Raw genomic sequence first — 26,829 nt, 5'->3', positions numbered from 1 at the left:
GCATCGAGTCTGTGTTGGGCTCGAACCCCACGGTGAGTGATGTGGACACTATCATGTACTCACTGATCAACACTTTCCGCCAGCTCTCCGGAGGGACCCCGTTGTCTCCGCCGTGCTCGCCACGCGGCTAGTTCCCCTATGGTCTCGCGTCCCCTTCGGACATGTACGCATGGGGGCTCTGGAGGGTCATCACGTCGCCCCCTCACCCATGCGAGTTTGTGGGAATAGCGGATTATGCTCCCACCTCCTTCCACGACCTCTACGACGAGGAAATAGAGAGCGACGACTCCAGCATCGGCAACATCATGGCGACCAGCCATCCTCTGTCCCGGGAGTGCACCATGGCGGATGCCCTAGGACGGCCACCAGAGGTTGTGGAGTCTCAGCAGACTAACACCCCATCGGACCACCACACAGAGGCCCTGGCGCAGCCGTAGGTATACGGCGACGAGCTACGACAACGGCGGCAGGCCCAGCAGCCACCCGCGCCGACACGCCCAGCGCCGCGCTCTGAGCCGCACACGTGCAACCCGACGATCGGCGCTCGAGGCCGTGCCCGCCAGGTCCAACGCAACATCCTAGCTGGGGGGACAACCCCCCACAATTTGCTCGGGCTGGCCAGAATGTCGCCACCACAGCGATGCTTCTGCACAGCCTCCCCGAGCCTACCGACCCGCAGTCGCAGGCAATCCACCGGAACCTCCAGGCGCTGGTAGAGACCGCCGCCGTTCAGCAAGCGGAGAGCTCCGCAGTGCAACAGCGGCACACGGCCTCTCGACCAACTGGGGCATTGGGGCTGCACCTGTCGAATCACTCTGTCCGCCCACCACAGCAGCCGCCTCGAGTGGGGCAGGGCACCGCGGTCGCACCGCAGCCCGACCCGACCCCTGCTCCACTATGTCCGCACGTCCGCGAGCAACTTGGACCAAACCGTGGCACTCGCAGTGTCATCAACACTCGATGCCACGCTCGGCACGACGCCGATGACCACCGAACGGCGGCGAGCGCAGGCAACGCGGCCCCCAGCCGGCCCGTCGAGGAGTATGAGGAGACGCACCCTAGGCGAAGCGGTTGACCAAGCGATCGATACGGCGATCGAAGCCCCAGCCCGGACAGCCCGGGACCGCGAGCCTTTGGTCGTTGCATCGAGAAAGCGTAATTCCCACAACGCTTCTGACCGTACACCAATATCGTCAAGTATACTGGGGAGACAAACCCCGGTGTATGGCTCGAAGACTTCTGGCTTGCCAGCCGAGCTGGTGGAGCGGATGATGACTACTTCACCATCCAGTACCTCCCCATCTGCGTAGGGGAGTTTGTTCGGGCATGGCTCGAATTTCTACCGCCCAACAACATCCACGACTGGGCGGGCCTCGAGAAGGTCTTCGTCAAGAACTTCCAGGGGACATACGTTCGTCCCAGGAATTCTTGGGACCTCAAGAGCTGCAAGCAAGAGCCCAACGAGTCCCTGCAGGATTACATCTGCAGGTTCTCAAGGCAGTGCGTTCCTCTCTAGAACAACCTGCAAGACCCTTGTCCACAACCTCGGCTGCATGAAGCCCCGTACCACCCGCGACCTGCTTGACATCGCCACAAACCATGCCTCCAACGAGGAGGCGGTCGGGGCAGTCTTCAGCGGCGATCGGGACAAAGGCAAGGCCAAGTGTGAGGTCCAGGATGAGGGCCCCCCACGCGGTAGGAAAAGAGGTATAAGAAGAACCGTACATGGTGGTCGAGGTGATCTGACCAGGTGCCTACCGACTGAAGGTCAACGACGGCAACATCCTCACCAATGCATGGAACATTGAGCAGTTATGTCGTTTCTTTCCCTAACTTAGTTTTTAACGTCATTTCCATTCGACACTCGCTCCTACAGCACCCCAGCCCGAGCACTCTCGCCCTAGGTTGCTTGGGGGCTCTATGGGGGTACGGTACTACCCCCTCTTTACTTTTGTGGAATCACACACATCGCCCGAATGAAAGGGCGTCCTGTTCCTCTGACTACCCTAAGTAACTTACGCTTCAGGCTCCCGACCGATCAAACCCCACCACGACATACGGTTACGAGCGGCTGAGCCTCGCGGGCTGTGCCCGGGTTCTAAAGGCTGCAGCCTATGGTCAACGGGCAGGTTTGAAAGGAAAAGGGCAAAAGGCAGAAGTACTTACGGATAAAAATAGGAACGGGCGGGACAAGCTTCCTATCACAATCACAAAAGAACTTAAATTTGTTCACTCAGGGGCTCTCAGTCCCCCGCGAAATTCATTATGATACAAAAACAAACTAATTCTATGAATAATGCTACTGCCCCCCAGTCGAGTCGGATAGCGGTGTGGCTGGCGAAGACGAAGGCGCCTCGATCGCGGTTGGGACGACGCTCGGCTCAGTTACAGTCGGGGTGACACCCGGCTCCAACTCAGTCTCCATCGTTTCAACAGGTTGGACGACGCCTCCTTAGCCCACACCTGTAGCCTCCACCGAGCGGTGAGCCTCCATCACCCACTACGCGGAGGTATGCTCGGCAACCACCTGCATGTGCGGCACCAAGCTCTCCCCCAGTGCCTAGATCTTGTCCGCGCTCCACCCGTCGGCATACCATACGCAGATGGCCGTGAAGTCCAGGGTGGAATGGTGGGTTGCCACCGACGTCAGCACACCCGACGCCCCGTAGAACATGCCTTCGGAGATGAGCACCCAAACCTCGTCCGGGATCTCCGCGAGCTGGATGGTGGGCGTGTTGGTGCTCGGGCCCGACCCGAGCACCTCAGCGACCACCACCTGCACCACTTGGGTTGGTCGGATGACTCGGGCACCTGACGGGAGACAGGTAAGAAACAATGGAACGCCACATGTAGGCCATGCCGACCCCGTCACGAATGACGGATCCGGATTCCACTCGGGCATGCCCGTTAGAAGCTCCCCGACCCCGTCACTCGAGCCGTCGAGGTAAGCGGTGTCAGCTTAACCCCTTCGGTTGCAGAAACCACGGATGGGGTGATGCCTAAAAACCCGACCGAGGTAATTTTACCAACCCTCTATTTCCTTTCCCTTTGCAAAAGCATTCATTCATTCATTCATCCATCCATCCATCTCCTGCATGCATACATTCATTCATACATGCATCCATCCCATACATACAATCATTGCATTACAATTGCTTTGCATCACATCACAAAGCAATAGCGGTTCATTCAAAATGAGCTACGACCGATCAGGATTCGAAGGCCAGCCCACGAAGGGCTCGAGACCGCCTCGCGTCAAACGGAGCTAGGGGAAAAGCATATGAGCCCCAATGGCCCTCGCCCGACCCGCTCAGAAGTGGAAAGGGTCATCTCAACTTCTCGTTCGATCCTGACCTCGAGCCATGCCCATAGAATCTCCATCAAAGGGAGGCCAGCGGGCCACCTAAGTCAGTCCCCAGAACGGGTTGGGTATCTGCCGGGAGGTGGGTTAAGGAGAAGTGGAATGCCACATGAGGGCTATGCCGACCTCGTTACGAATGACGGACCTAGATTTCATTCGGACATGCCCGTTATGAGCTCACTGAGCCTGTCACTCGAGCCATCGAGGCAAGTAACGTCAGCTCAACCCCTCTGGTTGCAGAAATCGCGGACGGGGTGACGCATGAAACTCGACCAATCCCGACTAAGCCCAACGGAGCTCGGGGGCTCGGGCTGCCAGATCCCGACTCGGGAATCTGACCGGCGACACAGGTCGTGGTTGGGAACACGCACAGACGGACGCTCCGACCCGCAATTGGGATCGCCTCCTACCGACCGGTGGGGACACAGGAGTCCACGACCTTGGAAAAATTCAGCCTCTGACTGACTCCCCAGTTGGTCGCAGGCTTGGGGGCTAGACCCACCGGGTTCGCTCGCGCGAACCCGGCAGAAAACGGACTACCGGCAAAGTTCCCCCCTCGAGGGCTGGGCGCCTATATCTACTCGACGTGGCTCCACGGGCTTTGCCAGCCCTCTCCTCAGGGGCTAGGCACCTATATCTACTCGGCGCACCTCCGCAGCCTTCGCCGGTCCTCCTCCGAGGCTGGGCGCCTATATCTAACCCGGCGCGCCTCCACGGCCTTCATAGTCCTTTCCTCGGGAGCTGGGCGCCTATTTTTACTCGACGTGCCTCCCCGGCCTTCGCTAGTCCTCTCCTAAGGGGCTGGGCGCCTATATCTACTTGGCGCGCCTCCGCGGCCTTCGCCAATCCTCTCCTCAGGGGCTGGGCACCTATATCTACTCGGCGCGCCTCCGCGGCCTTCGCTAGTCCTCTCCTCGAGGGTTGGGCACCTGATCCCACTCAGCAACCCTACACAGCACCGCAAACAAAGGGGGGAATGCCAAGGTCCCAACGATAACCCTCCTCCACGGCATGATGGGCGTAGGAAACATATAACAATGAAAGCCTCAATTGAGCAAAAAAGAGCAGCAACCTGCTAATCAAAATCCAATAGCCCCTTCACGGCTTAAAAAAAGCCCCAAAGGGGCTCAGGGGCTGCTAATGGGTCCACAGACCCAGGGTGCCCAATTGGCCCACTTGCCCACAATGCTTGGCCCAACAAGAGGTGCAGTGATACTACACGCCTGGGCCAGCCCAGCAACGCAACGCAGGCCGAGACCAAGATCTGGCCACCGACCGGCTCCTCCGACCAAGAGGCCTAGTCGGCACCGCAACCGGAAGGGTCCAGTCAGGGGTGGGACCACAGCCCGACCCCAACCGAGTTCCCCCAACCAGGGATGCGCCGAATCGACCACACCACTTCCCCCGACCGGCACGACCGGGCCGACTGGGACAATCGATCGGGGACGCAGCTCGGTGTGGGCCCAGGGAGCAGGTGGAACGGATAAGAGGAGGCGCCTGTTGGAGGTATGCCCTAGAGGCAATCATAGAGATGATGATATTCCATTTGTATCCATGATTTGTATATTGTGTTCATTGAATATCCATTGAAGGCTACTTGAATTGATTTGCAATTATGTGAATTGTATGTGAAACTCTTTACTTGTATGGTTATTCTAAAGTTGTCCCTAGTCGGAGTTCATGTGAGGACACACATGAATATTAGACTAGCACATGTATTAGTTGATGACTATGTTTCACAAGTCATGGACATGGAGATGTTGAACTAATAATGTGGACACATGTGGAGACATGTGCTGGGACCGACCCAACACGAGAAGTAGTTCTCTCTTTAAACAACATATACGCTTTGTCCTTAGATCTGAGATTGTCGCATGTATTCTAGATGTGGATCGACCTACTTAGGGGCTATCAAACGCTACGCCGTAACAGGGTAGTTATAAAGGTAGCTTTCGGGTTTGTCAAGAAGCATGCTATGAGACATGGTCAATCAAGATGGGATTTGCCCCTCTCTGATTGAGAGTGATATCTCTGGGCCCCTCGAGTGATCGGATCCGAAAATGCATGGCCATGCTACGTACGGTTAAGAGTTAACCTACAAAGGGATTCCGAATCACAGGATCGAGAAAGAGCGGTCGGCTTGAACCTAGACCAAATATCATGAGGCAAAGGGAATAGCATGTATATTATGTTGTGATGGTTCGTCTGATATGATCTTCGTGTGCGTATAGGAGTTGGCACGTCTTGCTAGAGGCCGCTACCGACTATTGGGCCGAGTAGGAGTACTCGGGCCATGTCTATACGTATCCGAACCCATAGGGTCACACACTTAAGGGGCTGGAAGCCCAATTCGGATCTGATCCGAGTTGGATTAGGTTTAGGAGTACTAATGGGCCTCGGATCCAGAGGCCCATCAGGAATCTCTATAAATAGAGGGGTGGGGGCGCCCTAGGGTTCACACCTTTTTGGCGAAACACACCTGCCGCGCCTCTCACGCCCTCGCCTGTTGCAACTCGCGGATCTAGCAGTCCGGCTTGCGACGCTTCCTCCCTGCACGTGTGGATACCTTGGAGGTGTTGCGCCTGCAGCACCACGACGAGCCGACGACGAGCCGCGGTACCGGAGGCGATCTTGCTGCACGTGGACGAGCTGCTGAGGAGCTGCTGGACGTGATCGACTACGTACGACTACGTGATCGTCTTCACTGCACCGACGCATATCTACATCTTCCGCACCAGTAGTGCGTCGAGTGGTAATCCCGTGATCCTTATACGGCAGTTCTTCCTGGTTATACGCGGTAGAAATTTTGATTTGCGCTAGTGTAGCCTACCTCGTATCCCAACAGCGCCCAGGTCTATTGTACGAAGAACCGTACTGCACCACGCCCTGCGCATGCCCCGCACAGTGCCGCCGCAACCTACCCGCTACAACGGAGTGGCCTGACGATATGAAAAGGGACCGATGACGGCGGCCATACCATACCCGACGACATGGGCCTCGACAAAACTAGGCGGTGCCCCCTCTTTCTCTCTTTCTCTCTCTCTCTCTGACTTGTAAGGCCGTCCCTTCGTACTATAAAAGGGAATGGGCCCTCCCCGTCTGGAGAGGCTCCATAGGCAGACACCTCTACTCATTCCATACGCGCGCACACTCTCGAACACATAGCGCACGTTTGAGCCCCTAGTCACTCTCTCCCACTCTAATGGGAGCACGACCAAGTCTCGGACACCTGCTCTCATCTTTCAAGTTTGTACCCCCACTACAAACTTTGAGCACCTGGGCTCAGGAATACAGTCGACCGACCAACCCTGACTAGACGTAGGGCTCGTTGCCCGAACCAGTATACATCCTGTGTCATTGTTTGCTAGGCCATATTCGATCTAACACATGACAAAACTACAATATTTACTAGTCGGCCAGATTTCACACCGACACAGCCCTTGATAGAACTTCTAAACTAGATCCTCCCTCTGAAACTTATAATGTGGAACTGCACGGACGTAGTCATTAAAGCGTTGATAGGCTTTAGCAATATTTTCAAATGCATACTGAGCAAAACTAGCTATTTTTCTCCTCAGATTCTAGGTCTTAAATGGCGAATAATATTCTGTTATAAAGGCCTTCAACAACTCATCCCAATTCTGAATTGTTGTTGTAGGAACCACTGAAGCGCTCTTCCAAGTAGAGAGTAGGGAAACAACCTTGCCCTTAGTTGATTCTGAGTAACTCCATACACGTCGAAGGTATTGCATAGCTGCGTAAACGCTTGTAGATGAAGATTAGCATCCTCCTTGCCAGTGAAAGGTGAACTCTACACCATCCTTAGTGTTGAAGTCTGGATCGTGAATGGTTGCCCAATGCCTCCCAACTCATGGATAGGTAAGTCGATGATGTTTGAAATGCACAACTCCCCGATAGTACGCTCTGGCTTAGGTTGATCTCCCATTGTAGGTGCTTCTGGTACAACTGGTGCAACTGGTGCTCCTCTTGGACTTGCTGGTGGTGTCAACCTTGGAGTAGATGATGATGTTTTCGACACTACAATTGAAGTTTCAATCTCCAGCTTCCTTAGTTTTGCTAATCATATCCATTGCCTGTAAAGTTTTTCTGGATAATCCACAAAACTTTTTGATTTGGCCTATTAGCGTTAGTGAAAGCAAAACACATATACACAAGAACTAGATTGAACTTTTGATTGAGATTGAACAAAAACAAAAAGATTAAAAAGAAAAGATTGAAAAATCATGAAAAAAGTAATAATTACATATGCATAATTAAACTTAGAACTTGGCTATTAGTGCCCTAGCAACGGCGCTAGAAAAGCTTGTTGACAGCTATTAGCATGCCAAGTTGTGAACCGCAAGCGCACGGATCAGTTGTAACTCTTCCCTTAGAGTGCTCCCCCAAGGTTTATCAATCCGTGGAACTTATAGCACAAGATCTAATTTAACTAGCACCGTTAGTATGGACTTGGTGTTGATGAGTGATTCGGATCTAATCTATTAAACATACACAGACAGATAACAGGTAGAGCAGAGGTAACGAGTCTAGAGCAACCTAGACTATGCATGTGTTGTAATTCTGAGTATAGAAAATAGGCATTATTCAATACAGAGGTGTGCAACGAGAAATATTCAATTTGGTACGATGGACTGGTTGTGCTCGTGACCATGACTCGTCAAATAAAGCTGAAGGTTTAGCCTAAAATGTGCTTTATTCCATTTGTAAACGTGCAATAGCCAAACTAGTATCATTGCTTAGTTGTGCCCGACTGAATGTGACGGGCACTCTAGCGACTAAATTTACAGGTTGAGTGACCACTAAGCTTCCACGCTAGTTACGAGGTTGGTTGGTAGTTGGGTGTTGATAGGTGCAATAATGTCTCAATAGTTGGTAGGGACAAGTCGGGCAACTTGATCACCAAGTTTTATTCGATTATCTTCCAATATAAGTATACTCTATGCTTCGCCGTATAAATGAATACAGTGTTGTCATATTTTTATGGTATTTTTATGTTAAGGTGAAGTCCAGAAATTCCGGAATCGTAAATCAGCGCCTCTAAAACCGATTTCTTTTACCTTTGCTGAAAGGGAAAACTAGTATAAATCTGAATAGATAAGATGCAACAGAGATATAAATAAAAAAGGTTTTCGATAATCTTTGGACCAAGATGGTCAAACATAGGCTCGGCTGAGACCTACGCGGAGAGCGCACGTACGAGGCGGGAGTACGAGTAGGCACCGCCAGCCACAGTAGCCGGACGCGGACCCGTGCTCCAAACCGGACGCAACCCCTCTAAGCTCGGCACGTGGCGTGGTCCACCGATAAAACCCTCGCCGCGTCGCGCACTCACCTTCGGCTTGGCGTTCGAGTTCACGCTAAGTATCATCATCAGTGCCCGCCTGCCCCCGTCCGCCCCTCCCTCCTCCCTTGTTGGGAAAACCCTCGCCTCTTCGCTTCTCCCCTCCCCACTGATCGACGGAGGCCCGCCGCCATGGCGAGCGACGACGAGGACGAGTGCGGCTACTTCTACGACGAGGACGATGCCGAGGAGGACGCCGCCGCCGGCCTCGAGGAGGGCGCCGCGCCGCCGCCGGAGCGCCGCGCCGACTACTGGGTGAGTGGCCCCGATCGAACCCGGGGCGGGGTTCGGCGAATGTGTGTCTGCCGTTTTCGGGTTTCCGCGTCGGCGAGATCGGGGAGGACCTCGCCGATCGGTTCGGCCCTCCCCGATTCGGTAAATCTTTTCCTAGCCCACCGTAAGGGGAAAATTAAAGGGAAAAGGGGGCGATTTATCGCGCCCTTGATTCTGCACAAGTAGTTCATCTGTCTATGTTGTTCCCCACCTGCGCGCTTCGAGTCGTTCTATGCGCCGATTCCGTGGAATCTGGCTGAAATCTGCTTCAGATGTCGAAAATCCAAATCCTCACTGGATCGGCTTGGATTGATATGGTTTTTTTTTGTGGGATTCCTGCTGCGTCTGCACCCTCGCCCTCCAGTTGATTTTGGGTTGTCTTAATCCCAAACTTTGGTTGCCTGTTACTTTTTATATGCTGAATTTGGATATTTCAAATTATACGAGTAGATTTATCTTGAAGTGTAGTTTCAGAAAAGTAGCCTTGTGCTATGTTCTATAAATACTTGATGACAAAAAGTGCTACTCAAAGTTGCATCTTAGAGACGTATCGATGTCCAAAGCGTCTGGAGGGAGTAAAAAGTAGTCAATTTTGCCCAAAACTACCGTCATTATGCAAGAAAAATCTTACTTTTGAGGCTGCGAATTCCTACTTGTCTGGTCTGCTGAACTATAACGTATTAAAATGCATGTTTTGTTCCTTATTTCTTTTGTCTTAAAAACCTGAAATTTTGGTTTACATAAAGATTGGATGGAATGCAAAAGCTTCCGTTACTGCTAACTGTAACTAAGCACCATATGGATTTTCGGTTAGCATTCACTGTAACTTGGGTACTGCCAAACAAGGCATCTTATAGAAATAATTCATCTTTGTCGTTCAGTTCTCATAAGTGGACACCCAAAGGTTTCATTTATGGTGTGAAGTGTGAACGACTTTTTTTCTTGCTCATATTAGTTGTCTTGTTTTGTGCAATCATATATACGTACCATTTTGCAACGTTTGGGATTTCAGCTTTGAGATTGGTGGATTGCATATTTGTTTCCCCAAGAAGATTCTTTACTTGCTTTATCTAACTAGATTTATACATGCTGTGTTCTTACTGGACTATGTTTTTTAAAAAAAAAACACAATTACATGTATAACTGTTGTTGCAGGCCATTACACAAGAGTCCCTTCCCACTGCACAGGTAATGGAACTGATCTAACCATTTCTTAAGTGTTCAGATTCTGTCTGTCGTAACCTTAATATTGATCAATTATATTTTTCTCTCAATCTGCGCTACCTACAGAAACAAGACCTGTCTACAGTGATGAACTTGCTCAATGTAAAACAACATCAAGCACGAGCTCTCCTCATCCACCACCGGTGGAAGATGGATGGAATCTATGATTGCTTAGATAAGGGCCGAGAGCGCATGCTCAGAGATGCAGGTATTGTGCTGCAGGAGAATAATATTATGGCAGCAGCTGGTTCAACACCATGGAGAATTGTGCACTGCAATGTGTGTTTTGAGGACATTGCCGTGGGTGTAGTCTTGACCATGGACTGTGGGCATTGCTTCTGCAATGATTGTGAGTTTCCGCGTTCCACTTCAATGTGTTAATCCTTTTATCTGTGTTGATGCCTTAATAGGAGCTAATTTATTTCTGGTTTGTGATTTTTCATCGACAAAATATGTCTGACAGTTTCCTAAGTTTTTGCGAAAGATCAAAAGTGCTTTCTTATATTGGCAGCAAAACACCTGTACATTTGCTTACCATAGCATTTCACTCTTTGTTCAGGTTGGACGCAGCATTTCTATGCCGCCGTAGAAAGCGGCAAAAAGCAGATTCGGTGCATGGAGGTGAAGTGCCCGGCCTTCTGTGATGAGGACCACGTGCGACGTCTCCTTGGCCAGAAATACCCCGAAATGGCCAAGCGGTTCAATCGCTTCCTGCTCGAGTCCTACCTTGAGGATAATGACTCTGTGAAGTGGTGCCCCAGCGCCCCAAATTGTGGCCGTGCAATCCGTGTGGGTGCTGGTGAGCGCTACTGTGAGGTGGAGTGCCCCTGTGGCTTAAGCTTCTGCTTTAACTGCATGGCACTGGCTCATTCACCTTGCCCGTGCATCATATGGGAGAAATGGAACGCCAAGCGTTCAGAGGGAGAGAGCATCAAATGGATCCTCGCTAACACCAAGAGCTGCCCCAAATGCTTTAAGGCCATTGAGAAGAACGGTGGCTGCAACCTTGTCCGCTGCAATTGCGGCCAGTGTATGTGGTAAGTTGTTGGTATACACACCTAGGGTACCTTTTGGGTAGGCTAGGCATATCTGGTGAGAACTATAATCTTTTCGTGAAAAAGTGTGAATTTATCAGCAACTTGACATGCCAATGGGTGTATGTTGGGGGAGATTCCTGTCCAGTAATTTCTCACCAACATTGTTGGCATTGCTCAAATGAGCGTTCACAAGTTCTCTCCGGAGAAACTGGGCAATAGCCTGGTGCAGGTGCTGCTGTGCGCCTGTGCTGGTATCCTGTCCCTGACCGGGATTATTACTGACTTTCCATGTATGCAGTTGGCTCTGCGGTGGAGGGACCGGCGTGGAGCACACGTGGACCAGCATCGCGGGCCACAGCTGCAACCGTTACAAGGAGGATTCCCGCGGGAAGACCGCGGATACCAGCAGGGAGCAGATGCAGCGTTACAAGCACTACTACGACCGGTTCAAGATCCACGGCGACTCGTGCAACACGGAGAAGCAGAAGCTGGGGCCAACCCTGAAGGAGCGGGTGAGGCTGCTGGAGGCGGACCTCCAGCGTCCGCTGACGATCCGCGACGGGGACTGGCTGATCCGGGCGCACCGGCGCCTGCTGGTGTCGCGGCAGGTGCTGTCGCGGTCGTACGTGTTCGCCTACTGCATGTTCGGCGGCGACCTGCGGATGCAGCCACACGGGCGGGCGGGCCTGGGCGTGGCGCGCAACCTGTTCGAGGACCAGCAGGAGCAGCTGGAGCAGCACGTGGAGCGCCTGTCGGCGCTGCTCGCGGGCGCGGACGTGGCGGCGATGCCCGAGGCGGAGATCGTGCAGGCGAAGCAGAAGGCCGTCACGCTCGTCAAGACCGTGGAGAGGCTGTGCGGGGAGATGTACAAGTGCATCCAGGACGAGCTGCTGACGCTGCTCGTGGAGCCCATGACCATCGCGGCGTACCGGCCGGACGGCCCCGACAAGGCCGAGGAGCTCGCGGCGTGATTGGGGTGGCGCATCCCCTTGGCTTGCGCCACGTTCTGGCGTCGCCGGCCGACCGGTCCAGTGCGGCATAGCGGCAGTAGACGCTCATGTAGCGTATATAAATGATTTAGGGCGGGTTAACTTAGGATGCCTGACAGTACTGAGGTTAAAAAAAAAAGGTCTGACCATAGCAGAGTTATCCATCTATCAGGTATATTCTCGGGTGTCTGTTAACTGCATTGTTCTTGGAACCATTTGGATCCATCTGACCTTGGAGTGCCGGGATGGGTGACGGTCGTTGAGTCCTAGCCGAGGACCGCCGCGCCGCCGTGGACCTATCACCAGTAGGGGCATTGGGAGGAACATGTTCTAGGGATGGGGCGCTTGTGAGGAGGGGTCCAATGCTTGCCCGCTTCTTTCGAGCCGGCGAGGCACGGACGCATGGTACGTAATGGACTAATGGTGGCGTCCGCGTGCATGGGTCAGTGAGTAGCTTGCCGTGTTTGCTTGCTTGTTTGTTTCGCTTTCCATGATTCACTGGTGAAGATGGGTGAGGATCGGTTACAATAACTGGGTGAGGATCGGTTACAATAACTTAAATAGTTTTAGACAATTAAATGGTTTTAAATAATAATGTAGTCGACTTACTAGAACTGATATGTCTATTCTTATATGTCGTAATTTACTATAAATCGATTGTACGTAATTTTTTTAAAAAGTATCTTGATGCTAAATAATTATGGTAACTTTCAGTTTAAATTATGGTACAACCGTATAGAGAGATGCCTAGAGGTTAGGGATGATTCGTGCAAGTTGTATATGGATCCGATGACGATGACTCTTCATCCCGATTGCCAACTAAAACTGAAGGGAAAAAATGCAGAATATTAAATTAAATATAGCACAACCCTTTCTTTTAATCTTGCCCGCCCATAATTCCGTAATGTCTCTTTTTCACTTACCACCAAATCACGGACTCTGTATCCATTCACTGTCTCTCTCAGAATTCTTCATCAGCCAGAGCCTCATAGGGAAAGTGTGGTAAACAATTTTCACCATAAGTTGGCTCTTCCCCCTATCATTATTGATGTGCAAATCTGCATGTACAAAGTTTTTTCAGTCTAGCTGAATTCTTGGTACCACGGTGATCCATTGTGCCACGTATATGAGTTGAAATCTAGCGCTATGTATGTCCAAACTGACACTACAATTTGTGCTTATGAACAACTATTTGTACTCGAATTGCACCTGTTGGATACACGCGGATCGACCTGGCACGGCCGGTTCGTACTGGGCACGTTTCCACCCCGACAGTGTGACCAGACGTGATCACGCAACACGTCTTACCAATTTCGACGACGCGCGGCTTTAAACCCTGCCAGCAGACTACTCGCAAAGCGTTCCAAACAAACTCGCCGCCGCCTCCCTCGATCGACTCGCCGCGCCGCGCCGCGCCGCCGGCGATCGATCCAGCTCCCGGATCGCCCGCCGGCCATGGACAGCGACGAAGACTTCTACGATGTCGACGACGCCTACGACGACGAGGAGGACGAGGCGATGGAGGGGGACGACGACGACGATGAGTGGCAGCCCCAGGTGGAGGACTCCGCGCCGCCGGAGCTTCCACTGGAGTTTACGGTGAGCAATATGGCGGGCGACGGAGAGCGAACACCTAGTCCGTCGTGGTCTCGATTGATTATTTCAAGGATAAATCTTAAACTGAATCTATCGACCCCCCAGAAGACCTAGATTTCGATCGAATCTGACGTCCTTGATTTAAGTCGTTCATATTTTAGTATAAAAAATTCCCCTTCGAGGTTAATCATGCGTTATTTTTCATGCTTTGAGATATCGATAACTCCTGTCAGCTGGGCTTTGCTTGTGCTTAATCCCAACTTAATACCGAAATTTTTTTCTTTCCTGAAAGATATAACAACGTAGTACAAATACTTGGTTTGCTTCGATCCACTTGAAAGGCTCGGCTTGGACTCTTTGATCATCTTGGTAGCTTGGATGTTGTGGAAGGAGAGGAACAATCGGGTTTTCAACAGATCAACGCTCAAACCGGTCGCTCTTGCTCAGGAGATCGCTTCTTCGACCTCGCCGAGCCGGCCTTCGTTAGAGGAGTTTTTGTTAGGCCCTTTTTCCTTTTTATCTTCCCTTTTGAGTGACCATGCTGCAGTGTTTCAAAAGCGTCGCCTATCCGTTTAGATGGACCCATCTTGCCTTGGCGATGGTCCACCTCATCGCCTAGGCGATAAGGTATGCACAGGTTTCCAAGGTCACATTGTCGCCTTCAAAACACTGCCCTGCTGGGTTTTTGTTGTTTTTCTTTCTTTGAGGTCCTCCTCCTGTTTGTACATTACAGTACTTTCCTTCTCTAAATGAAATATGTGCTAAGCACGTTCTCTAAAATAAAGTTTAAAACACAAATTGGAACTTGCATAATAGGCTATGTAATCACACTGCTACCTTTCAAAAAGTTTGCAAACGTAGCAGGAGCCTTATTTTTTGTTTGTGATATTTTTGCATTGAGCATTAACAATATTAACTATATATTAATTTAATCACTGGTAATTGAAAACAATATTCCACTAAATTTGCTGATAATTTAATTTCACCACAAGAATTTTGATCTTGGGCACAAAAGACTAACAATTTTGTTCAAAGTAATGAACTTGAGGCATCTCTCACAATACCTAAAAGAAGGCATCTCTCACAATGGATGCACATAAAATTTTCACATGCTTCAAGATTTATACTTGTAGTCTGGTGATAAAAATATATTTGAGTAGATTGTTTTACATGTTTTTATTTGACTGGACTCTATATATGTTAAGGAAAAAAGGGGAATTCATAAAAATAAATGTCATTTAATAGAATGCTTCAAACTTGAACCCGTGACCTGTACAACTTAACAGAATCACAATCTCGGTTGCTATTAGAACATTTATTTGTGTTGCTACCTCAGCTACTATTGCTACAATGCTACTTTGAAAAGATTACTAAACCACTTTTGGTCCTCTTGTTGCAGGCCATTAAAAAGGAGTCCCTTTCAGTGGCACAGGTAATGTGACTGCATTTTTCTTGCCAGTTAACTGCTTATTATTTCTGCTTTAGTAGTTAAAGTAAAATGTATCTCCTCCTGCATGTGTTTCATCTTTTTAGCTTCCTTTGGAGAAAAGGCAAAATGGAGGAATTTTGTAGGATTAAAATTCTAATCGGAAAATTCATATGGAGCCCTTTGGAGGCTTAAACCACTTGAATTTCTATGAAATTCCTTGGAATGGCTCGTTCCATATGAATCCTGAAGGACTTCTAGTTGTTTTCTAAAAAAATATCTTGAGCCTTATATCTGTATCCCTATTATTCCATAGGATTATATTCAAGGTGTTAGTAAGTCATTTTAATCATGATTTTCTGTTCCTGTGTTACTAGAATCCTGTATTTCAATTCAGTGATCAGATTTTATCCACAACAGTAATATAGAGACTAGCTAATTACACTCTTCCTTGTCCACTCGATCTGTCTGCAGCAGCAAGACCTCTCCATGGTGATGGGCGTGTTCAACATAAAGCAGCACCACGCGCGTGCTCTCCTCATCCACTACCGGTGGAACACCGATCGCCTCAACGACCACCTGGATAGGAAAGGACAAGACCGTATGCTCATGGAGGCAGGCGTCGTGTTGCAGGAGAACAACAGGGTGGTTTCATCAGCTGGTTCCAAGACACCCTCACGAAAGAAGGTGACCTGCATGGTGTGTTTCGAGGACTTCTCCCCACGTGCCACCCCGGCCATGGACTGCGGGCATTTCTTCTGCAACGACTGCTGGACCGGGTACTTTGTTGCCGCCCTTGACAGCGGCAAGAAGCAGATCCGGTGCATGGAGGTGAAGTGCCCTGCCATCTGTGACGAAGATGTGGTTCTGCGCCTCCTCAGCCGAAGAGACCATTCTGCAGCCGAGCGGCTCCGCGACTTCCTCCTCCAGTCATACGTGGATGACAACAGTGCCGTGAAGTGGTGCCCCAGCGTCCCGCACTGTGGCCGCGCGATCCGTCTGGCCGCCGCTGATGCGGAGCCACTGTGCGAGGTGGAGTGCCCCTGTGGCATCAGCTTCTGCTTCCGGTGCGCTGCGACCACGCACTCGCCGTGCCCATGCGTGATGTGGGAGCGCTGGGAGGCCAAGCGCCGCAGCGAGGCGGAGAACGTCAAGTGGATGCTCGTCAACACCAAGAACTGCCCCAAGTGCTTCAAGCCCATCATCAAGGAAGAAGGCTGCAACCTAATCACCTGCAAGTGCGGCCAGTATTTCTGGTAATATAAAGCCTCCATTATTGTCATCTCCTTCTGCCGCTGAAGCTATACTAACTTTGTATTTGTCTTCCTTACGGCTTACGCACGCATGCAGCTGGCTGTGCGGTGGTGCCACCGGGGCTGCTCACACTTGGACCAGCATCGCAGGGCACAGCTGCAACCGCTTTGAGGAGAAGGAGAAGAAGGTGGTGGACAACGCCAAGCGGCAGCTGCGGCGGTACGAGCACTACTACAATCGGTTCCAGAACCACGGCGTGTCGTGCAAGGCGGAACGCGAGAAGTTAGGGCCGGCCGTCGCGGAGAGCGCGAAGAAGCTGGAGGCGCACGACAGCATCTTGATCAAGGACGCGTCATGGCTGGCCAACGCGCACCGGAGCCTGCTGCGGTGCCGCCAGGTGCTGACGCAGTCGTACGTGTTTGCCTTCTACATGTTTGACGGCGAGGAGACGCGGACTAGACCGCTGGATCCCGGGAGCCTGACCATGGCGCAGAGGCAGAATCTGTTCGAGGACTACCAGCAGCAGGTGGAGGGCAACGTCGAGCGGCTGTCTGAGCTGCTGGGAAGGGACATGGTTGAGCTGCCGGAAGAGGAGATCATGCAGGCGAGGCAGGACGCCGTCAACCTCGTCAAGGTCGTCGAGACGCACTGCAGGAAGATGTACAGCTGCATCCAGGACGAGCTACTGCCGATGCTCGTGGAGCCCATGTCCATCGCGTCGTACCAGCCTGGCGGCCCCAGCAAGGCCAAAGAGCTGCCGGCTTGACGGCGAGCCGCCCTGTTGGCCGGCCTGGCTGCCCTACTGGTACTGGAAGCCTACCTGGGAGTTCCAGATGTGGAACACTGTATGAACAGTTGTAGACGATAATTTGTTTCATTTAGAATGTTCTCAAATGGGCAACGCTATTTCCAGTGTAATTGTGACATTTTCCCAATGCTAAACCAAATTGAGCCATCAGATAGTGGATCGAAAGGATACAGTTTCGGTGGTGGGCCCATAATTCCAATCGGAAAACACCCAACCTATTTGGCTAATTATTCAACTAGTAGTTTTATTTGAGAGCATGTGAGTAAAGCTTGAGATAGAGTAAGGAATAGAGCTTTACAACCTGTAAGAAATTCAAATGGATTTTAAGAGCATGCGAGTAAAGTGCTTGGAATATTGAACGTGAAATCTAATGATTGTTCCATAGAAATTACACATGGTTTAGGGTCTTAAAACGGTCGTTTTCTGCCGTGGCCATCTGCTAAAAAGTGCTTGAAATATTGAACATAGCATGGTCTAAAGTAAGTATTATGATATTTATGATCCCTTTATAAATTTGGAATATAAGATAATTTTGAATGCATATACATGTATGATTTTCATGTTTCCAGCAACACATTTTGAAAGTTATTGCTAACCGAAGTTCCACAAGTCGAAACCGATCTTGTCAAAACGTAACTATTGTAGTAACATTTTTAAGTAGATCTAGGGGTTTGAGAAACTTTTTTCTTTTTTTCTGTTGTTCTATCTAGAAAGCCCCGTGCCATTTTGTCTAGAAGCCTTGGGCCAATTTTACGGCGAACATCAAGCCCGTGGTCAACCCAACTGGGCCGGAGGCCCACTATACTCCAGAAATCTGCAGTTCTCCAGGGACCTGCGGGTAAAAGGACCCGACCCCTCCTCCCACCCACCGTCACAGAACCAATCGCATCGGATCGCTAGGGTTTAAGCCTCGCCGCCTCCAGAGCTCGAAACCCTCGCCGCCCGTCGCCGCGCACCGGATTCGGAGAAGAGAAGCGAATCAAGATGTTCCTAGGCCAGATTCCGCGGCGCCCGAGCAAGGAGGCGGCGTACAAGCAGCTGCGGTCGCACCTCATCGTCATGGCCTCCTGCGTCGCCGTCATCCGTGCCGCCCCCTACATCCTCCACTTCCTCACCCGCGACGGCGACGTCCAGGAGCTCAAGCTCGAGCTGTAGGGTCGCCCGTCCCCATGCCGACCCCGCCCCCCAAAGGTGAGCCCCCGGACCCTGCTGCTCTCCTCTCCAGGGTTTGGTGTGTCCGGTTGCTTTGCGGGCGTTTGATCCCTCTGTTGACTGGGCGCCGACGGTCGTGATAGATGCATCTCTGCGATTTCGAATAGTTGACTTGACAATAGCGTGGTTTTGTTCTGTCTGTTCGCGTGTATGAATCGCGGTCGGTTTGTGTTCAGTTTTATAGATGTGGACTTGGTTAGATTCATCTTGGATAAATCAACTTGGCGCTTCTCATCCTAGTTTGAATTCCGAGATTTCTATAGACTTGCAAAAAGGGTGAATGGATTTCTAGTTTAAACTGATTTCTAGAAACTAGCAAAATGGGTGAGGGTTGACTAGGATGATTGCAGTTCGGATTATTAGGGTGAATAGCAGTTACCTGTCAGTTCACCAGATGGATTATCTGTCTATTAGCAACCACTAGGATCTTTGCATGCATAGTTTTTTGAGATATTCTTTTTTGTGTGTACGCTTATTATTAGAACTTTGAGAACACTAGGTTGGATTGGGGAAAGAAACTAAACAAGCACCACTAAATTTAGGAATAGAAAGTAAATGCTCTTTTCTACCACAAACAGGGTTTCGAATTACATATTTTGATATTTGTGAAAAATCCTGAACCATGGTTGGTATCTTTTTCCAGTTTTCTGTTATAGGGACAGATTCTTGCCTGTTCTATTCCAGTTTTCAAAATAAAGTGCTAATTCTAAAGGCTAAATTTAGTCTGTTCTTACCCGGAATAACTGTTCATTGATTGAGAGTTTTAAAACCAAGTAGTCAAATTTAAATGTTTCTGCTTCACATTTGTTCTCCTGGGACAGACCAGTAATACTGATTACCCTAGGGATTTGTAAACATAATCACATTCACATCATGGGAATTTGCAGTTGAGGGATAGACTGTGCTGCTCCCAAAGGAGGGTTGATCTTTTGAATGAGCAAACACTTTCAATGTTGTTTATATGTTGAATTCATTTCACCTTAATGGCCGATTCTCTGTTCTCATGCTGTGTCAATGTCTCGCACATGTAGGGCGATTGATTGATGTGCACAATGGTAGTCATATTTATGATTTTGTTGTTTTTGTGTGACATTCTGAATCCTGAGCCTCAGAATTATTGATATGTGGATGGATTAGTGTTGGATAGTGTTAGCCCCTGGTTATTTGTTGCTTGTAACAGTTTCATGGACGTTATAAATTCTACATTTCAGTTTTGCAATTGGCCAACTATCACGCTTTGTCAGTGTGTCCTAACCTGAGTCATCCATATGCACATGCACTGCTATTGTTCCGTATCTGCTAATGGAAATGGTATGATGCATCCGATGTAGTTTTGATATTGCCATGCAAGTGTGGTCTATCATCTCTGCAATGGTTGTAAAGATATTTGCCGAGGGACTCATTTATAATTTACTGTTAGTGCTAGAATTGTTTTTTTTTGGGAATAGTGCTAGAATTTGTTGAACATGTCCTAATGATGCATAGCAGCATAGAGTGAAACATTCTGCTTAGTTGCCAGCTATCCTATACACTTTTGTTCAATCTTGCCTTTTCTGGTAACCAGGTCATTTGTTATAATGGTAACAACTGGAATGCGTTTTCTAGGTTTGTCTAGATCTCATTGTCGTTGATATACTTTTACCCGGATAAAATCTGTTTAAGTTGTAGAAAGGGCATATTCTTTATAATAAGCCTGAGGCCATATCTGTTATGTTACTATATTGAAATGAATAGACCATTTATTATGATTTAGGTCTCCCAACTGGTTACATGAACAACCTGCAATTTCAACTTCCTTGTGTGGTAATCACTGGCAATATTTGTGGATAACCTTGGAGAAAATTCTTTGTGGTGACATTAACGGCTAGTTGCTAATACACAGATTTAGGAATAATAAACTGCAGGCTCGTGTTTTTACATTCTTGGTTCTGAAAAAATTGGTGCATCTGGTGAGCTTTATAATTGCAGTGTTCACGATGATTTATGATTGCCCTGTGTCCACATATACCGATTTTTGCATGATTTATAGCCTTTTTCTTGATTCAGAAATATTCTCTTTTGAAGTACGTGTCTAACTAACGTGTTTTGCTATTGCTGTTAGGTGCTACTGGAATGAGGCGGTCGTCTCTGCAAAGTTATGCCCAGCATTGAGTTTCTATGTACCACAGAAAACATGGATCCAGTGACCACAGTGCTTGCTTGAACTCTTTTGTGTGTTCGTGAAAGTCAGGGACGGTACACGTAGCTGTTAGCTTTGGTGTTTTCCGAGACCTGTATTCTGTTTTGCGTGGCTGTATGATCTAGTCATATTTCACCGGGAGTTGCCATGTTGCCCCCAACTCAGCTGTTGCCATCCTACCACGTTTGTTTCGGAGCTCGAGGTCACGGGACTGGAGCTAGCGAGGCGTGGCGTGCTTAGGCCAATCGACGTCGCTTGGTCCGGCCGGATCGGCGGCGACTCGCGAACAGAGAACGTGACCGATGAAGCGCGACGGGGCGGCCTGTTCCGGTCGTCGATGGTGTCGTACCGTACGTATACGTCTCCGCCAACGGTTTTCGTCGGTCATCACGTAGACGCTCTCGTCGCGTACGAGAGTTGACCGTGCAGATTTGCTTAGTTTTCAACTGAGAATGGCTGCAATTTTGGGTGTAGTTTCAAGTAAGGTGATGTCGGCCGCGTGCAGATTCGAGAGGATGGAGTTGGGCACTGGGGCTGGTGGTTTTCCAGTTGCAATCACGTGCCTGATATGCCATCCTGCCACTCTCAATACGTCTTCTGTTGATGCGTCGTCAACCCAACTACCCAAGAACACCACTTTGCTTCTCTTGCAGCAAGAAAGTTTGGCAACAGCCAGCCCCATCAGAAAATTGCAGCAGCGGCTGCTCGTTTGATTGGAAAACCTCATCCCGCAAGGAACTGTTGATTCCAGCACGTCCACTGACCATTTGATCGGCACATGATCCAACAAGGGACCGGATGGTTCTGATGCTTACTTTTGATGAGCATGGATACATGTTGCTATCAAGACCTTCTTTTCAGTTGATGGGCTGCTGATAGATAGCTAGTTGCAACTGCCAAGGGCCAAGGCCTTCTCAAGTCCTAGAAATCTTGATCAACTCTTGCATTACCAAAATTAACTGAAATCCTGCTAAAATCGAGTCAAATTCATAATGTTCATTAGCAAGACATCGATGGATAACTTTCATGGACGATGTTGCTTGCAATACTGATCTTTTTCCTGCAGATGCCTACAATTCAGCTTGTACAGCTAGCGATGGAATTTTGGTGGAGTTGTGAAATTTCGGGAAGGTCCAGCGTGTTCCGGAACACACTTTCTCCATTAAAAGTCCATGGCCACCATGGTTACTTGCTGAGAAAATGTTTGCCTTAGCACCAAGTGTCCAAACTATTGATAGCAACTTGGGTGGTTCCATTCCTGCGTGGAGTCCCTTTCAACATTTCCCCTAATACACGGACCGCTGTAGCCGCCTGCTAATGATGGGAAGACAAATGAGGTCTCATTGTCACATCAAAGATATGCAGTACCTAACTATCAAATCCAGCTGGCCCAAATGGTTGGTTCTTCGGTATTCCACTTGTCGCTATTTCGTAATGTGTGTTGAAATTTTCAAGAGCACATGGAAGATCCAAATAAATTGCTCAAAGAAATTTGGAGGCTAAGAGTATCCATATCCAAACCCAATTGATTCTCTCTGTGGCTGGAACCTTTGAAGTTTCAGAGTATAGTTGTATAAAAAGGGTTCCTTTGTTGTCCTCTCCACGTTAGATGATCAGAAACAAGGATTCAGTACGTCGATATGGGAAACTGCAGCAGCCTTACTCTTCCAACATGGTATTTTATCTGAACTTCTAAAAGTTGCTTTTCGTATGATTCTCTTGCACTTCTTGATACTTGTAACATTACAGGAGAAGCCAGCTACAGAATAACAGCCTGGTTTCTACTGATGAGGATGGGACTCACGATGGCATAAAGACAATTCCAATTCAGAAAGGTTGTGAATTCACCACCAACTCTGTGCTCTGTGTGTGTATCATCACATGGAACATGAATGGCAAGGTATATACTTGTAACTCGATTGCTTTCTTTTTCATGATGATTTGGCCAATCACATTGATTTGGTGTGTGTTCTGGTGGTGAAGATGTCTGTGGAAGATATAACAAAATTGGTAAGATCCAACAGAAAGTTTGATTTGCTAGTTGTTGGACTGCAAGAGGCACCAAAATGTGATGTTTCGCAAGTTCTGCAAGAAACCATGGCCGACACACACATGTAAGAAACTCCCCAGTCTTATCTGTGCTATTGAACACACTATAGCCTTTTGCAGTATTCTGAAATTGTTTGATGCACATTAATTTTCAGTCTATTAGGTCAGAAAAGCATGCAGTCTCTTCAGATGCTTCTTTTCGGATCAAAGAGTTCGGAGAAGTACATCGGAGGTGATTCTAAATCTTTTCTTATCATATTTATCCCAAATTGCTTGATGCCAATTGCATGTTTCCTCTTTCTTCAAACTAGTTTCCTAATTCTGAATAGAGGTGAAGGTTTATAAACGTGCTTTTCTAATTTTGGACAGAGATGAAGGTGGACAAACATGCAGTTGGAGGTTTTGGGGGTATGATTGGGAGAAAGAAAGGAGCTGTGGCCATGTACATCAACTTCAGTGGGATCCGGATGGTTTTTGTGGTCTGCCATCTTGCAGGTTGGTTTTCAATTTCAGGTTTATGCTTTTGTCAATTTCACTTGTGTTTACTAAAATTCATACCAATACATTACTACAATGCTCTAAGTATCAGAGTATCAGACCAAGTGCTATACAACTTCAGACAATGAAAATATGATTGTAGAAGAGTTTTCAGGGATTCAGATGCTAAGTCTTGCAGTTTCTCATATTCTGATACTAAAATCAACACAGATTCAAATATACTATGAGTCTATGATGTAGGATGACATAGCTGTCAATTTTAATCAAGCGCCATTATGAAGTGACATGGTATTATTAAAGTGTAGCTCATGAACACAAGGTGGAGAAGAGGAACTCAGAATTCCAGCATATTTCACGCTCACTCTTCTCCAAGTACGGTAAACCGTATGCCCAATCCGCAGACATAACAGTGTGGCTCGGTGATCTCAATTATAGACTCGAAGGAATAAGCTCGATACCTGCAAGGAAGATGATTGAGGAGAATCGTCAGAGTGTAAGTGTTCGTTGGCACTAGCCAGTTTTCAGAATTCAGACTGTAGCAGTGCCTCACATTTATGTCTTGTTTCAGAAGCTAAGAGGCAAAGATCAGCTTCTTCAAGAAGCTGAAAAGGGCGAAGTGTTCAATGGATACTACGAAGGAACCCTGTCGTTTAAGCCAACATACAAGTACGATGTCGGAAGTAGCATCTACGATACAAGTCATAAGGTATCTTGAATTAACATCACTTCCAGATGCCAAGTTGCAGACTGAACCAACCGAAGCTTTTGAAAATCTTACGTGTTATGCTTGTGATCTTCACTTCTGCAGGTAAGAGTGCCTTCTTGGACAGACAGGATATTGTTCAAGGTCGACCATTCTTCAGGCTTGGATGCAGTATTAAGCTCATATGAATCCCTCGACTGTGTTAGGAGCTCCGATCACAAGCCTGTGAAAGCGCATCTTTGCCTCAGTGCGCAGCGAGGATGATTAGTTTGTCTAGTTGACATAGCAGAGGTAGCATTTATAAAGATTGACTTCTTCTCATAAGGCTGTAGAGATGTTTAATGTGATGTAAACTAAACCTGTTGATGTTATTTTCCTTTTCGTCCCTGCAAAAAAAATGTGTATACAGAAGGGTGGTGAACTGGTGATTACTGCAGTGCTATTCTCCAATCACATGGCATGTTGCCATGCTATGATGTTAATATGGGCCATCTCCTAGAAATGAAATGAAATTTATTTTCAAAAAAAGAAAAGAAATGAAATTAATAAAGAAGTTAACAAACTGTTATGTGAAGTCAAGTTATTAAATGCTTTAAAATGACTTCTTTGCTTATATGTTCAAGCTTATCCTTTGTTCTAGTGCTGCAATATCTTATTAGATCAGCAGATAAATACAATAAAGTTATATGAGCGTGAAAATGTCACCATGTACTTAAGGTGCAATACGCCTTCCAGTTATGATGTACTTCCTCCATTTCAAAATGCAGGTTATTATAGTTTTTTCCTATGTTAAATTTCTCTAACTTTGGCCATATTAAATTAGTTTCATTAGTTCCACCATGAAATGTCGTGATAGTGCACTTATTTGATATTGTGGGTGTTAATATATTTGTATAAAACATGTTCAATATTAAAATTTTTTGACTTAGCACAAAACAAAAAATATTTACATTTTGAAAACAGAGTAAGCAATTGGTTCCCGAGAAAAAAGAGAGTAAGCAATTGGTTTAGTGAAATAACCTGCACATGAGTTACTTATCAAATAAGTAAGAATAGTTGAGATAGGAAGCTTTGGTAGCTGCTAAAGTTTGGATAATTTCCCATTCATCTTGATGGTTATTACGACAAAACCTAAACTGTTAGAGATTCAAGAAAGGTACCAAAAGATAGGGACAATTTGGATATATAGCTGCTAAAGTTTGGATAATTTCCCATTCATCCCTATCTTTTGGTACCTTTTGAAACGAACCGGATTCCCGCGAGGAGAATCCAACTCCCTGTATCCTCGTGATAGTTCCTGTATCAGTAGATATCACATGGAGAACTTTAGCACAATATCACATCCATACATCGATAACAGTACAAGTTATTTATTACATCCCAGAATATGAGAGTACGATCTGGTAAATGCCCCTTGGGCTAAATGACACGAATAAAACCAACGCAGCGGTAACTAGCTTCCGACAACGCCTTCATCTTCACGACCATCTCCACAGGCATCCTTGAGCGTAGCACTTAGCCCTCAATCGTACCATCCATCGAAGTTGTTGTTGAAGTCGGACTCGTAACCTGCAAACTCACAAGCTGTCCCCAAGGATTGGGATAGGTCCATCACACCATCCGTATGCAAGCTTTAAGTGGCCTAATACTAAGGATCAAGAAATAGTCAGGAAGAGGCTCAGGTTTCCTAAGTAGCGGCAAGCGCAAAGATAAACTCCATAACCATCATCCCAATCTCTAATCACGTCGGGCCCACCTGCCTCGACAGGGTCCCTTTCACCAACATCCTATCTCCAAACTAGGGTCGAGGTGGAGACTCCCTTTTTTCACCTCTCAACAACTACAACCGGATCCTAAAGGGAAAGGGAGCAACTTCCCCTCTTCCCGCCTGCAATTGTGGCTCACATCACACACAAGTATCACTATGGGGGAGGTAGAGATATCCCAAAATAATGGAGAGTCGTGATGTCATAGGATTGTCCATGACCGAGGACGCGGCTATACGTATAGTTTTAACTCTTTCGAGCGTGTACACCTGGACCCATTTCGGAGTGAGCCCAAATGGTCCGTCGACCGATAGAACATCACCCTACCGAGCGAAGAACTTGGGAGTTACGATACCATCTTGCAATCGGGCTCGGATGCGATCCCCCGCAGTATACCACCTCGGAACTGTGAAGCACTCCTGCCGGGGCCAATCGGGGGCAAAAGAAAATCAGGAGGCTATAGGTCCACACCTCTCCCCCCTACACTGATACTCTATCCTACGGCAGGTATAGTATCGCACTTGCCAGTCTCGACCCAGGCCTAAACCCATAATTCGGCGAGTGACATGCATGTTTAACATATTCCCGTGAAGCATGGCGACCCACTCGATTTCAGATCGGGGCGAGCTCCTAACTTCCGCAAGGCAACTCCACAACGTGGACTGCAACGGTACCCATAACAGGTATCACCACCAACTCCTATGCTCCTCAACCATGTACTCGCAATAAGTAACAAACAGGGAACGTCCGAGAACGAACCCCAAGCCCCCAACCCAAAGATTGGGTTGTGTAAAGCTCACCCCCGTCAAATATCCCAAAAACACCTTCTCCTGCCAGTTTTAACCCCACTCACACCAAGAATCCTAATCACAATATCACATACACATGCAAGCATCGCACATAGCATATATAAGTAGTATGGTAGTAGGTCACTCAACGATTCAAGGCATAAAATAGGCTATGCAAGGTTCATCATCAATATGCGAAGAAATAAAATGCTAGCATTCTAATTAGCAATGCCTAATGGCCATTCAAATTGAATGGGCATGAACTTGAGTATTCTTCCTCATCATAGTGGTCCTCGAACGGCTC

The 26,829-nt window shown here is 48.2% G+C and overlaps 4 protein-coding genes across 4 annotated transcripts; all 4 read left to right on the top strand.

The window, feature by feature from the left end:
- Positions 1-8,705: 8,705 nt before the first annotated feature.
- On the top strand, positions 8,706-12,474 carry LOC117836057 (probable E3 ubiquitin-protein ligase ARI1). Its single transcript, XM_034715418.2, has 5 exons — positions 8,706-8,978; positions 10,152-10,184; positions 10,287-10,569; positions 10,780-11,257; positions 11,556-12,474. The coding sequence occupies exons 1-5, from the start codon at positions 8,856-8,858 to the stop codon at positions 12,226-12,228; spliced, it is 1,590 nt and encodes a 529-aa protein (XP_034571309.1). The 5' UTR covers positions 8,706-8,855; the 3' UTR covers positions 12,229-12,474.
- Positions 12,475-13,471: 997 nt separating this feature from the next.
- LOC117840374 (probable E3 ubiquitin-protein ligase ARI2) lies at positions 13,472-17,477 on the top strand. Its single transcript, XM_034720882.2, has 4 exons — positions 13,472-13,845; positions 15,242-15,274; positions 15,743-16,524; positions 16,619-17,477. Exons 1-4 carry the CDS (start codon positions 13,702-13,704, stop codon positions 17,286-17,288), a joined length of 1,629 nt encoding a protein of 542 aa, XP_034576773.1. The 5' UTR covers positions 13,472-13,701; the 3' UTR covers positions 17,289-17,477.
- A 713-nt stretch (positions 17,478-18,190) lies between these two features.
- LOC140221386 (mitochondrial import receptor subunit TOM6 homolog) lies at positions 18,191-20,885 on the top strand. The gene is made up of 2 exons (XM_072290947.1): positions 18,191-18,521; positions 20,644-20,885. Exon 1 carries the CDS (start codon positions 18,315-18,317, stop codon positions 18,483-18,485), a length of 171 nt encoding a protein of 56 aa, XP_072147048.1. The 5' UTR covers positions 18,191-18,314; the 3' UTR covers positions 18,486-18,521; positions 20,644-20,885.
- Positions 20,886-22,101: 1,216 nt separating this feature from the next.
- Positions 22,102-24,453, top strand: LOC117840172 (type IV inositol polyphosphate 5-phosphatase 11). Its single transcript, XM_034720632.2, has 8 exons — positions 22,102-22,396; positions 22,471-22,621; positions 22,705-22,835; positions 22,926-23,002; positions 23,140-23,265; positions 23,574-23,761; positions 23,837-23,974; positions 24,077-24,453. The coding sequence occupies exons 1-8, from the start codon at positions 22,362-22,364 to the stop codon at positions 24,233-24,235; spliced, it is 1,005 nt and encodes a 334-aa protein (XP_034576523.1). The 5' UTR covers positions 22,102-22,361; the 3' UTR covers positions 24,236-24,453.
- The last annotated feature ends 2,376 nt before the right edge of the window (positions 24,454-26,829 follow it).

Source organism: Setaria viridis, chromosome 9, assembly GCF_005286985.2.
Source record: "Setaria viridis chromosome 9, Setaria_viridis_v4.0, whole genome shotgun sequence".
Taxonomy (NCBI): domain Eukaryota; kingdom Viridiplantae; phylum Streptophyta; class Magnoliopsida; order Poales; family Poaceae; genus Setaria; species Setaria viridis.
The sequence above is the reverse complement of the archived record's forward strand: the minus strand, read 5'-3'. Positions and strand labels throughout refer to the sequence as shown.

Coding starts and splice junctions, on each gene's coding strand:
- LOC117836057 (XM_034715418.2), top strand. CDS start 8,856: ATGGCGAGCGACGACGAGGACGAGTGCGGCTACTTCTACGACGAGGAC. Junction 10,185..10,286: donor AGTCCCTTCCCACTGCACAG/GTAATGGAACTG, acceptor CGCTACCTACAG/AAACAAGACCTGTCTACAGT. Junction 10,570..10,779: donor GCATTGCTTCTGCAATGATT/GTGAGTTTCCGC, acceptor CTCTTTGTTCAG/GTTGGACGCAGCATTTCTAT.
- LOC117840374 (XM_034720882.2), top strand. CDS start 13,702: ATGGACAGCGACGAAGACTTCTACGATGTCGACGACGCCTACGACGAC. Junction 13,846..15,241: donor AGCTTCCACTGGAGTTTACG/GTGAGCAATATG, acceptor CTCTTGTTGCAG/GCCATTAAAAAGGAGTCCCT. Junction 16,525..16,618: donor AAGTGCGGCCAGTATTTCTG/GTAATATAAAGC, acceptor GCACGCATGCAG/CTGGCTGTGCGGTGGTGCCA.
- LOC140221386 (XM_072290947.1), top strand. CDS start 18,315: ATGTTCCTAGGCCAGATTCCGCGGCGCCCGAGCAAGGAGGCGGCGTAC.
- LOC117840172 (XM_034720632.2), top strand. CDS start 22,362: ATGGGAAACTGCAGCAGCCTTACTCTTCCAACATG. Junction 22,836..22,925: donor ACCATGGCCGACACACACAT/GTAAGAAACTCC, acceptor ATTAATTTTCAG/TCTATTAGGTCAGAAAAGCA. Junction 23,266..23,573: donor TGTGGTCTGCCATCTTGCAG/GTTGGTTTTCAA, acceptor ATTAAAGTGTAG/CTCATGAACACAAGGTGGAG.